Source organism: Neoarius graeffei, chromosome 4, assembly GCF_027579695.1.
Source record: "Neoarius graeffei isolate fNeoGra1 chromosome 4, fNeoGra1.pri, whole genome shotgun sequence".
NCBI lineage: Eukaryota > Metazoa > Chordata > Actinopteri > Siluriformes > Ariidae > Neoarius > Neoarius graeffei.
The window spans coordinates 29,022,323-29,035,435 of NC_083572.1; the positions used below are offsets into that span (position 1 = coordinate 29,022,323).

A 13,113-nucleotide genomic window follows, 5' to 3' on the forward strand; every position below is an offset into this window, starting at 1 on the left:
AACTGAAAAAAAGACAGCACAATTTGTTTTCTAATTTTCAACTGTATAGTTTTGCTGAGCCTGTGCCCATGTGCCCTCTGATTCCTGTTCTTGGCAGATAGGAGTGGAATAAAATGCAGTCTTCTGCTGTTGTAGTACATCTACCTCAAGGTTTGATGTTTTGTGCATGCTGAGATGTTTTTCTGCTCACCACCCTTGTAAAGAGTGATTATTTGAGATACTGTACTATACAATATTAGATCCTTCCTGGCAGCTCGAACCAATCAGGGCTGGGTTTCCCAAACGCCTCTTAATGCTAAGAACATCTCAACTAGGAGAGAGAGTGTTCATTGTGCTGCTCACGCTACCATTTAACCATCTTTGTGCTGCGATGCTTTTGGGAAACTCAGGCCTGGCCGTTTTCTACTGACCTTTCTTGACAACAAGGTCTTTCCACCAACAGAAAGGTCTTACACACTTTTTTTTCTCATTTTCAACACCATTTAGTGTAAACTCTACAGGTTGCTTTGTTTGAAAATCCCAGGAAATCATCAGTTGCTGAAATACTCAAACCAGCCCATCTGGCACTAACACCCATGCCATGATTAGTCACAAAGCTCACACTTATTCTGCATTCTGATGTTTGATGGGAACATTCACTGAAGCTTTTAACCTGTACCTGAATGACTTTATGCATTGTGCTGATATTTCATGTTTGGCTTACTGGATAACTGCATAAATGAACAGGTGTTCCTATTAAAGTGGATTGTGAGTGTATATGAACCTTAATAACCTCATGGCCAACTTCGAAGCAGAGCAACAAAACATATTTCTTTAATGCATTGTAGCTTCTTTGTCAGTACTGCCAAACAGCCATGAATGGTTTAAATCTCAACACATGAATGAAGACCTAAATTAAGAAAATGACACATTCAAGAGGATGTAGCTATACTTTGACCCTGTATGTACAATTTTGACCGTGTGTTGCTTTCAGATATGTGGGAACCCTGCAATTATTCTAAGTGCTATTAAGAAAATTGGCTTCAGGTGGGGTCTATTTCAAAATATGCAGTGCTATCAATTCTATGTGTATTTAAGCAAAGCACTGCATGCAAACATTTTACATTTACTGATGAACATCAACAAATAAAAGTGTCTGATTTAGCAAATCTACCCTTGAAATAAATGTTTTGGGTTTTTTTTTTTTTTACAACCAATATGCACAATTTAAGTTACAGGAATAGTGAATTATTTCTGGGAGAGGTTTTCTTAAATGTAAAATACTGCTGACTAACCTGAGATTCTGAGGGGCCTCTCCAAACAGGCTGCAGATCTCCCGTATCTGTTTTAATGCTGGGATCACCCACTTATCATTGGTTCGCAGTTCTTCAATGAAACGGTCTATCCACTGAATCTTCTGCGTGTCCCGATCCTAGAGAGATGCGAAAGAAAAGGACGGGGGTCAATGAGAAAGATGTCTTTGGTAATATCACACATAAAGGAGTATGTTATTAATTGACTGAATAACAGAAAATAATGGTGAATTTGAATAATGTATGAAGATACCTGGGAACAACTGTAGTCCAAAATCTTAATATGGGCACTTAGGGCTTGATCCATAATGTCGACAGGAACATCATTGCTGTGAGCCAGGTTCCACAGCAGATTAAGCACCTTATGAGCCATCACACCATCCTTGTCGTCCTCTGCCAGCCGGCGAATCAATTCTAGCAGCTTCTCCCTCTGTTTCTTACTTGCATTTGTCCAGCTTGCCTGTCAGCAAAAATAGGATTTGCTACTTACATTGCACAACTGTAACCCTACCTAATAAATAAACTAAAATCAATATTATTTCTTCATTGCAGTAAAGCCCTAAATTTGAGTAATTAATGTGGAAATGCATAAAAAGGTGAGATTTTTTTTTTTTATTTGTCTTCTTGTGTATGACACTACAAGTTACAACTGATTTGGGGATCCTCTCATTTGTCCCTTCAGAATCTCTCATGCTCCATCAGCACTTTTCAGGTCTCTCTAAAGATATTCAGCCAATGTCCACTCAAAGACATTCGCAAACTCATCCAGAATTCACTCCTGTAAGACCTTGTCTGTGTGTTTTGGGTTATTTTAACATTGGAAGGTGAGGCTTTGTCTCAGTCTGAGGTCCTACGCAATCTTGAGAAAGTTCTTCCCATAGACGTCGCCAGACCCATTTTAGGGTAGCTCCAGCCACCCTATCTTATGGCAAAGCCACCCTATATTTTTTGCCCTTTTTTAAATTATTTATATATTTTTTTTCCCCCCAAAAAAAAACAAAGGCAGTAAAGCACTGAACATGAGCCATCAAGAACGCAAGTTAATCCGAACAACAGTTTCTGCTTGCTTATTTATTGTTTAATGCAATATTATTAATATCGTTATGATTCCTCCTCATTGGCTCTGTGTCAAGCGTCACGTCGAGTGGTAGGCTAGTAGGACTTAAAAAACTACGCGGGCATTCTGCAGCAGGCGCGGTGCGGGCTTCCATTGAGTTGGGTTTGCAGAGAGTCAGAATTCTATGCTTTCATTTGCAGACACACACGGTGAGATTGTAATTTGATGTCAGTGGTTCGCATTTGCTTAACTTTACCTAGGCTATATTGAGCAATGGGTAGTGAGGAAAGACGATATTGTAGCTTTTCTATTTCAACTGTAAATCTGGCATGTTAGCATGGTGAACAAACTTACTAAGCTGTGTGGGTTGTAGCCTACTAGCATTAGTTTTGGCATGGGAAAAGATTATCTGTCTGTCTATCCTTTGGTTAGATGGATATATGAAGATTTTTTAAGAAAGGGAGTCTGGTGAAGTTGCTTCAGCAAGCAATTAAATGATGAAAGCAATTTTAAAATAGAATAGAAATGGTGGGAAGTGTGTCCCCAAGGTGTGATGCTCTTGAAATAATGAATTGATTGACAGCCTTAGTAGGTGCTCTGAAAAATGTTCGGCGCGCGCTGCGCGCGCACAATACCTTTTCTCCTCTGGGTGCTAAGCTACCCCTGTCTCTCAAACCTAGTGACGTCCCTGGTTCTTCCTCAAGTATGTCTCGACATGAGAAGCCATTTGCCTTTTCCCTTGGGGTGGCTAGTCTTAAGCCCTAACTGGTGTATTGTTGCAGAGATGGTTGTCCTTCTGTCAGGTTCTACTGCCCTCTTCCTAACCACCACGGACACTAAGAATTACCTGTATACCTTCTTGTGCGTGTGCATACACATTCAGAGAACTTTTAGTTGCAGTCAGAAATTTACACATACTCAAGACATGAATGTCTTGGCCATTTTGGGCTTTCAAGGATTCTGAGGAAGAATGATTATATAACATCCATCTTTAATTAAAAAAAATAATTTGATGCACAAGTTTACTTAATTTTGGGTTTTCTGGAATCAAAACAGGATACAAATTATACATACAGTGGTGCTTGAATGTTTGTGAACCCTTTAGAATTTTCTATATTTCTGCATAAATATGACCAAAAACATCATCAGATTTTCACACAAGTCCTAAAAGTAGATAAAGAGAACCCAGTTAAACAAATGAGACAAAAATATTAAACTTGGTCATTTATTTATTGAGGAAAATTATTCAATATTACATATCTGCGAGTGGCAAAAGTATGTGAACCTTTGCTTTCAGTATCTGGTGTGACCCCCTTGTGCAGCAATAACTGCAACTAAACGTTTCCGGTAACTGTTCATGAGTCCTGCACACTGGCTTGGAGGAATTTTAGCCCGTTCCTCCGTACAGAACAGCTTCAACTCTGGGATGTTGGTGGGTTTCCTCAAATGAACTGCTCACTTCAGGTCCTTCCACAACATTTCCATTGGATTAAGGTCAGGACTTTGACTTGGCCATTCCAAAACATTAACGTTATTCTTCTTTAACCATTCTTTGGCAGAACGACTTGTGTGCTTAGGGTCGTTGTCTTGCTGCATGACTCACCTTCTCTTGAGATTCAGTTCATGGACAGATGTCCTGACATTTTCCTTTAGAATTTGCTGGTATAATTCAGAATTCATTGTTCCATCAATGATGGCAAGCCATCCTGGCCCAGATGCAGCAAAACAGGCCCAAACCATGATACTACCACCACCATGTTTCACAGATGGGATAAGGTTCTTATGCTGGAATACAGTGTTTTCCTTTCTCCAAACATAACACTTATCATTTAAACCAAAAAGTTCTATTTTAGTCTCATCCGTCCACAAAACAGTTTTCCAATAGCCTTCTGGCTTGTCCACGTGATCTTTAGCAAACTGCAGACGAGCAGCAATGTTCTTTTTGGAGGGCAGTGGCTTTCTCCTTACAACCCTGCCATGCACACCACTGTTGTTCACTGTTCTCCTGATGGTGGACTCATGAACATTAACATTAGGCAATGTGAGAGAGGCCTTCAGTTGCTTAGAAGTTACCCTGGGGTCCTTTGTGACCTCGCCAACTATTACACACCTTGCTCTTGGAGTGATCTTTGTTGGTCGACCACTCCTGGGGAGGGGAACAATGGTCTTGAATTTCCTCCATTTGTACACAATCTGTCTGACTGTGGATTGGTGGAGTCCAAACTCTTTAGAGATGGTTTTGTAACCTTTTCCAGCCTGATGAGCATCAACAACGCTTTTTCTGAGGTCCTCAGAAATCTCCTTTGTTCGTGCCATGATGCACTTCCACAAACATGTGTTGTGAAGATCAGACTTTGATAGATCCCTGTTCTTTAAATAAAACAGGGTGCCCACTCACACCTGATTGTCATCCCATTGATTGAAAACACCTGACTCTAATTTCACCTTCAAATTAACTGCTAATCCTAGAGGTTCACATACTTTTGCCACTCACAGATATGTAATATTGGATCATTTTCCTCAATAAATAAATGACCAAGTATAATATTTTTGTCTCATTTGTTTAACTGGGTTCTCTTTATCTACTTTTAGGACTTGTGTGAAAATCTGATGATGTTTTAGGTCATATTTATGCAGAAATATAAAAAATTCTAAAGGGTTCACAAACTTTCAAGCACCACTGTACACCCACACTGACTTAATTCAGTGGTGGTGAAAGTTCAAAAATGTCTTTTCACTTACCAAGGCCTCTTAACTTTCTGTTAGTGATGATTGACTACAGCTGGTTGCTTCCCTGTGCCAACATAAAAAGAATTTGTTTGACAAGTTATTTGGACATGTAGCCACTTTGCCAAGATCTGGAAGAAGAATTGGCTTGGATGGTCAGGAACAACCCAGGAACCAACAAGGCACAGGCCTGCCATAAACTGGAAGCTACTGGAACACCAGAGTCATTTTCTATAGTCAAGCAAGATTTACATCACTTTGGACTAAGAGGCTGCCATCCAAGAAAGAAACTCCTGCTCCAAAATCAACACCTTCAAGCTCACATGGACAAAGGGGGAAAAAACCCCAAAACCTTTCCTCCAGAAAATGTTATGGTCATATAAGACAAGAATTAAGTTGCTTGGCCAAAATGACCAGTATGTTTGGAGGAATGAAGGTGAGGCATTCAACCACAACTGTTCAGCATGGTTAAACAAAGTGGATGGAATGAAGGAGGTCTACCTCAGAATTCTTCAGCATAACCTCAAACAATCAGCTACATAGTTGAAACTTGGACACAATTCTGTTTCAACAGGACAATGACCCCAAACAAAGTAGGCTAACATTAAGATTTTGGAATGGCCTTCCCAAAATCCTGACCTCAACCCTATCAAAAATATATGAACTGTGCTGAAAAGTTGGGTCCATGCTAGAAAACTAACAAATTTATTTAAACTCTACTAATTCTGCTAAGAAGAGTGGTCAAATATCCAACTGGAGTTATGCTAGGAGCTTGTTGATTGCTCCCAAAAGCATCTAGTCAAGGTGAAACATGCTAAGGGACAACTAACCAAATCTCCGGTGTGATGTATGTATATTTTTGATCCTGCGTTGATTTCAGAAAACCCAAAATAAATTAAAACTTGTGCACCAAATTCTTTTTTTCCCATCTTAAAGATGTATGCTGTACAATCCTCATTCCCCCCCCCCAAAAAAAGAACAGTTTGAAGAAATTTGAAAGCCCAATATTGCCATGACATTCATGTCCATAATGAGTGCATGTAAACTTCTGACTGCAACTGATGCAGTATTTGCAACAAAAGGCCAATGTCATACAGCCACCTTCCATTTCCTTGTCTCACCTTGTACACATCAGACCTTATATATCCATTTAGCAGCTTATGACCACAGTTGGAGTAACAGGTTTCCTGTCTTCCAAAGCTGATCTCTTCTTCCATGGCAAGTGTATTTTTAGCACAAGCATATTCATGAGTATCCACTAGTGCCTTTCAGTATAAATTTATAAGGCCAAAACTATAGCACGGAGACATCAGTTAGCTCAAACCTCATCAATCCACTGACTCTGAGGACAAAGTGGTCAAAATTGCAAGTGTTGTTAAGGGGAATGTTTGTGGAGGAGTGTTGCATTGGTGTACCAGGGTTTGAGATATGTGGAGAGCTCATTGGATATGTAGAGTTGGGGCTGCCAGTAGCTGCGAACAGAAGGTGATCTAAACATTTTCTAAATGCATTGTACATAAAGAACATTTGGCTTTTCATACAGACATTATTTACACAGTGTAATGATCTAATCTTTCTTCTAAATTCAGAGTTCCTTACCTTGAAGCAGTCAAACAGGTAGTCAAGCTGCTCTGGTGAGAAATCCCAGGCCAGCTTAGCCAACAGGTCATGGACATTCTTCACAATGGCCTCATGCTTACCAGCCTAAAATGACAGATATAAGAAAACATTACTTATAATTAAACTCTTGAATACTGGCCATCATTTACCAATCTTTGAGTAAAGCTGTGTGTAAATGTTTGCATAAGCCAAACTGAACTAAATATTTCCACCGGATTTACAAACGTTTTGGAAACACTGATTTTCTCCATATTTGCATGTGTATGCTTGATGAATGCCAATCACCAATAAATTACCAGTCACATGCACAGCTGATTTGCATTTGGCCACACCCACAAAACTCCATAAAAGGCAAAGCTGACCCAGCTGAAATGACAAGTGAAAGGCAAAAAGGGACTTTCTCAGAGGAAGAAGAGAAAGTTATTTTGACTCAAGTCTATGCCAATAAAAATAGATTATTTAACAGGTAACACTACCTGAAAGTGAAAAATCAGGAATCAAATTACGTAAAAGGTAAAACAGATGTGAATTATATGCAATGAAAAGAAATTGGTTTAAAACACATACACTTTTTTCCATTATATATACACACACATTGGTGCTTGAAAGTTTGTGAACCCTTTAGAATATTCTATATTTCTGCATAAATATGATCTAAAACATCAGATTTTCACAAAAGTCCTAAAAGTAGATAAAGAGAACCCAATTAAACAAATGAGACAAAAAGATTATACTTGCCAATTTATTTAGTGAGGAAAATGAGCCAGTGTTACATATCATTGAGTGGCAAAAGCATGTGAACCTTGAAGATTAGCAGTTAATTTGAAGGTGAAGTTAGAGTCAGGTGTTTTCAAACAATGGGATGACAAATCAGGTATGAGCATTTGCCCAGTTTTATTTAAAGAACAGGGAACGATCAAAGTCTGTTCTTCACAACATGTTTGTCAAAGTGTTGCAATGCACAAACAAAGGAGATTTCAAAGGACCTTCGAGGGGGGAGTTGATGCTCATGAGGCTGGAAAAAGTCACAAAACTTTGGACTCCACCAATCCACAGTCGGACCGATGGAGAAAATGAAAGATCAGTGTGACCCTCCCCTCGAGTGGACAACCAAAAAAGATCACTCCAAGAGCAAGGTGTGTAATCGTCCATAAAGTCACAAAGGAACCCGGGGTAACGTCGAAGCTGCTAAAGGCCCCTCTCACATTGGCTGATGTTACTGTTCATGAGTCCACCATCAGAAGAACAACAGTGGTATACATGTCAGGGTTGCAAGGAGAAAGCCACTGCTCTCCAAAAAGAACATTGCTGCCAGAATAGAATTTGCTCAGATCAAGTAGACAAGCCAGGTCTGACCAACAGTTACCAGAAATGTTTAGCTACTGTTATTGCTGCACAGGGTTCACATACTTTTGCTACTCACAAATATCTAATACTGGATATTTTCCTTCATAAATGTATAATAATAATAATAATAATAATAATTGTGTCTCATTTGTTTAATTTGGTTCTCTATCTACTTTTATGACTTGTATGAACATTTAAAGGGTTAATAAAAAAAGTTTGGACACATCTTTGAATCCAATGATTTTTCTTTATTTTCTACATTGTAGAACAATGCTGAATGCATCAAAACTATAAGAACACATGAAATTATGTAGTAATAAAAAATGCAAACAAAATGTTTTAGAGTCTTCAAAGTAGCCTCCTGTTGTTTTGACAGCTCTGCACACTCTTGGTATCTTTTGACCAGCTTCATGATTTACTCACCTGGAGTGGTTTTCCAACAGTCTTAAAGAAGTTCCCATGTATGTTTTCTTTCACAGTGCAGTCCAATTCATCCCAAACCATCTTAACTGAGTTTAGGTCAGGTGATTGGAGCCCAGGTCATCTGATGCAGCACTCCTTCACGCTTGGTTAAATAGCCCTTACATAGCCTGGAGGTGTGTTCTTGGTCATTGTCCTGTTAAAAAACAAATGATTGTCCCACTAAGTGTAAAACAGATGGTATGTCGCTGCATAATGCTGTGGTAGTGATGGTGGTTAAGTCTGCTTTCAATTTTGAATAAATCGCCACCAGTGGCACCAGTAAAGCACCCCCAGACCATTACACCTCCTCCATGCTTCACGGTGGGAACAGCACACGCAGGTACCAGTTGTTCCCCTTTTATGCATGTCACAAAGACATGGCGGCTGAAACCAAAAATCTCAAATTTGAACTTATAAGACCAAAGTCCAGGGGCCTAATGTACATTCCTTCTGTTTCTTGGCCCAAGCAATTCTCCTCTTCTTATTTGCCTCCCTCAGTTGTAGTTTCTTTATAGCAATTTGACCATGAAGGCCTGATTCACGCAGTCTCCTCTAAACAGTTAATGTTGAGATGTGTCTCCTACTTGAACTCTGAAGCATTCATGTAGGCTCGAATCTGAGATGCTGTTAATTGGCGATTTCTCAGACTAATAACTCTAATAAACTTATCCTCTGCAACAGAGGTAAGTCTTGGGCTTCCTTTCCTGGGACAGTTCTCATGAGAGCCAGTTTCATCAGAGTGTTTGATGGTTTTTGCAACTGTACTTGAAGATACATTCAAGAGTTCTTGCAATTTTCTGGAGAGACTGACCATCATGTCTTAAAAGTAATGATGGTTTCTCACTACTTAGCTGAGCAATTCTTGACATAATAGGGATTATGACAGTTGGCAAGTAGGACTATTTACTGTCTGTGAAGATACTCAGTCATCCAGGTACATAGTAATCTGTGGTTGGTAGAAGAGAGCAACTGGACTTGCTTGAAAAGTCTTGAAGACGTTTCGCCTCTCGTCCGAAAGGCATCCTCAGTTCTGTCTGTCTAATAGGGAGTATCAAGTATTTATCCTCTCATGGATCATAATAGAATCCGAATCAGAATGCTGATGGCTGCATTGTAGGTGGCTGATAGATGTCATAGACACCCACCTCTGTTCAGTGATGGTCGTTCCAGGTTGACAAAAATGAACGATCCTCTCTGGCTAAGATGTCTGCCAGTTTTCTGGAAGTCCTCTCATACTCCTGCACTAGTCGAAGGGAACTCATCCCAAAGTGCGTAGAAACATATCTGTGAAGATACTCAGTCATCCAGGTACATAGTAATCTGTGGTTGGTAGAAGAGAGCAACTGGACTTGCTTGAAAAGTCTTGAAGACGTTTCGCCTCTCGTCCGAAAGGCATCCTCAGTTCTGTCTGTCTAATAGGGAGTATCAAGTATTTATCCTCTCATGGATCATAACAGAATCCGAATCAGAATGCTGATGGCTGCATTGTAGGTGGCTGATAGATGTCATAGACACCCACCTCTGTTCAGTGATGGTCGTTCCAGGTTGACAAAAATGAACGATCCTCTCTGGCTAAGATGTCTGCCAGTTTTCTGGAAGTCCTCTCATACTCCCGCACTAGTCGAAGGGAGAGGCGAGAGGCGAAACGTCTTCAAGACTTTTCAAGCAAGTCCAGTTGCTCTCTTCTACCAACCACAGATGACTATTTACTGTATACCAACAGTACCTTAACACCACAACTGTTGGGCTCAAATGCATTAAGAAGGCAAGAAAATGCATTAAGTAACTGACAAGGCACATCTGTTAACAGAAAAGCATTCCAGGTGACTATCTCATGAAGCTGGTTAAGATAATCCCAATAGAGTGCAAAGCTGTCATCAGGGTACTTTGATGAATCTAAAATATCAAACATACATACATACACACACACACACACACATTGATATATATAAATAAACAATCAAATGTTTGGACACACCTAATTCAGTGGTTTTTCTTTACTTCATGTCTTAATGATGGATGTCATTTTTCTTTACTTAGTTGAGCAGTTCTTGAAATAATATGGATTACTACAGTCGTCAAATAGGGCCATTTACTGTATTTTTATTATTTACTATTTGATGATCTCAAACACATTAAGAAGGCAAGAAATGCCACTAATTAATTTTTGATGAGGCACACCTGTTAAGTGAAAAGCATTCCAGGTGACTTCCTCATGAAGCTGGTTAAGATAATGCCCATAGTTTGGAAAGCATCAAGGTAAATGGTGGCTACTTTCAAGAATCTAAAATATTAAGAATTTTGGTTTTTAAGCATTTTTTTGTTTACCACATAATTGCATGTGTGTTCCATGTGTTATTTCATACCACCATCAACTTCTCTGGGCTTGGAGGACTCGGAGATGGACTATCATATAGTGGAAACCTGTACTGTGGTCAGATGAATCAATATTCCAGGTCTTTTTGGTAAGAAATGGATACTGTGTGCTCTAGACCAAAGAGGAAAAGGATCATCCAGACTGTTACCAGCGACAAGTACAAAATCCAGGGTCTATTTTAGTATGGGGTTGTGTTAATGCCCTTGGCAAAGGTAACTTACGCTTCTGTGATGGCAGCATTAATGCAAAGTGAGTGAGTGGATTTTTTTTTTTTTGGCCATGTCAGCACTTGATATCATGGCAAGGGCACTTCTAAAAGACATTATAGTCATTTTATTAAAAAAAGAATTGAAACAAACAAAAATTCATAAATAAAATGTATAAAATAAATAAAACAAATAAATGACTGACTAAATGAACTGTTAAAAATGCATGTGACAGAAACTAACACTTTTTGTGGTGGCACCTTCTTAAAAACATCATCCAAGGTATTTTGAGAGTAAAACAGTTTCTTTGTGGCGTTTACTCCAGGACAGCAAAGTAAAATATGCTTGATTGTCAACGATGTCTTGCAAAAATGGCATGCTGATGGTTCTTCACCATTGAATAAAAAAAACATGGGTGAGCCTTGTATGCCCAATCTGACACCGGGTATATGCCACTTGATCATGTCTAGTTTGAAATGGTGTGTGTGTGTGTGTGTCTTATTGATGGCAGGTTTGAGTTTGTGTAATTTGTTTTCGGGACATTCATCCCATTCAGTCCGCTACTTCCTTAAAATATAGGATGCCAGTGCAGGTCTGAGGTCGGGATTTTACATTCAGAGACTTCTTTGGTGAAGGAGACTTCTTTTGGCCAGACTGTCTGCCTGCTTATTACCTGCGAGGCCAACATGGCCTGGAATCCAACAAAAAATAACACTGAGTTTCTGTCTTTGTAAAATTTCAAGTTAATCTAAAATACTGACAATCAAATGGTGATCAGTCTTTTAAAAAAAAAAATCCTAGAGGCATGATCGAGTCTATAAAAATTAAAGAGCTCTGTTTTGTGTTGTTGAGCACAGGCCTCAGCTGTTTTAAAAAATAAATAAATAAATAAAAATATTGAACTCCGTTCTAAAATGTGCACTCGATGATTGTATCCGGTTACTATAGCTGCATAAACACATTTATCTACTTTAGATCAGTCACTGTACAGTATACAGGTGTATGAAAAGGAAAACGGCATCTTGCATCTAAAACCTGCTGCTGGTACACATTTGGGTGTCTCACTGCCTTCGTGTTCTGGCCCAAATTCATCATGATTTTTTTTTCTTCCCAAATTCCAAGGGGGAATGGGGCAAAATGTCTGTCAAGTTGTCCAGCTTGATGTTCATCTTCTCCAAATGAGGTTTTATATGGACTCCAAAAGGACTGACGTAATTAGGCCTGGCCTCCTATAACTGCAGATGCTGGGACTGGAAAACAACAGAGGAGGCTGGATTGTTTTGGTTTGCCTTGAGTTTGACTGCATACCGAAGAGCCAGTTTCAAGCATCTGTTCTGGAGTGAGGGTTCATTTGCATCGACATAAAGACTCTGAACAGAAGTAACCCGGAATGCTCCCAAGGCCAGTCTTGATGATGATGAACAGTATCCAGCATAATGACTTCCGTGCAGATCCATAAACTATGCTCCTAGAGTCCAGTCGAGATCTGACTAGTACTCTATAAAAGCACAGGAAAACACTGCACTCTGCACCCCATCTGTTTTTCACCAAGACTTTCCAGAGCTCTGAATAATCTACTTCTTAAGGATTTCATATGTGGAATAAAAGACAGCTTGTTATGAAAAATAAATCCAAGGAATTCAGTCTCCTTTACCACTTGGATAGCCTCTCCATCCATGAAGAGCTCATGATGAAGGGACCACACTGCTGTGCAAAGGCAAACTGCAGTATCTGTATATTGGGTCGGTGGCAAAAGACGGTCCAATAGTGTCACCTATTCACTACTGGACCACCTTTCACCACCGATACAATATGCAGATACTGTAGTTTGCATTTGCATGGCAGCACAGGAAGCAAAAGTGTATACAGACAATTTTTGTTCTGGAAAATTTAAATCCATTTTTGACTGGCCATGCATTGATCTTATTTATGCATAGCTGCAATTGTCTTTCAAGAGTATTCATGTTTTTTCCCCTGTTGCAAATGCAGAGATCATCAACATAAAGACTACAAAAAAAATATTAT

General features: G+C 39.4%; 1 protein-coding gene across 11 annotated transcripts in view; it reads right to left on the minus strand.

Annotated features, from left to right (window-relative positions):
- The window catches only part of LOC132884962 (probable ubiquitin carboxyl-terminal hydrolase FAF-X), a 289,340-nt gene that overhangs the window by 143,919 nt on the left and 132,308 nt on the right, over nucleotides 1-13,113 (minus strand). For all 11 annotated transcript variants that reach the window (XM_060919101.1, XM_060919095.1, XM_060919100.1 and 8 more), the window contains 3 exons: nucleotides 6,676-6,780; nucleotides 1,546-1,752; nucleotides 1,275-1,411 (listed from right to left, as the gene is read on the minus strand). In XM_060919101.1, the coding sequence (XP_060775084.1) occupies nucleotides 1,275-1,411; nucleotides 1,546-1,752; nucleotides 6,676-6,780 (449 nt within the window). The remainder of the gene's footprint in view (nucleotides 1-1,274; nucleotides 1,412-1,545; nucleotides 1,753-6,675; nucleotides 6,781-13,113) is intronic.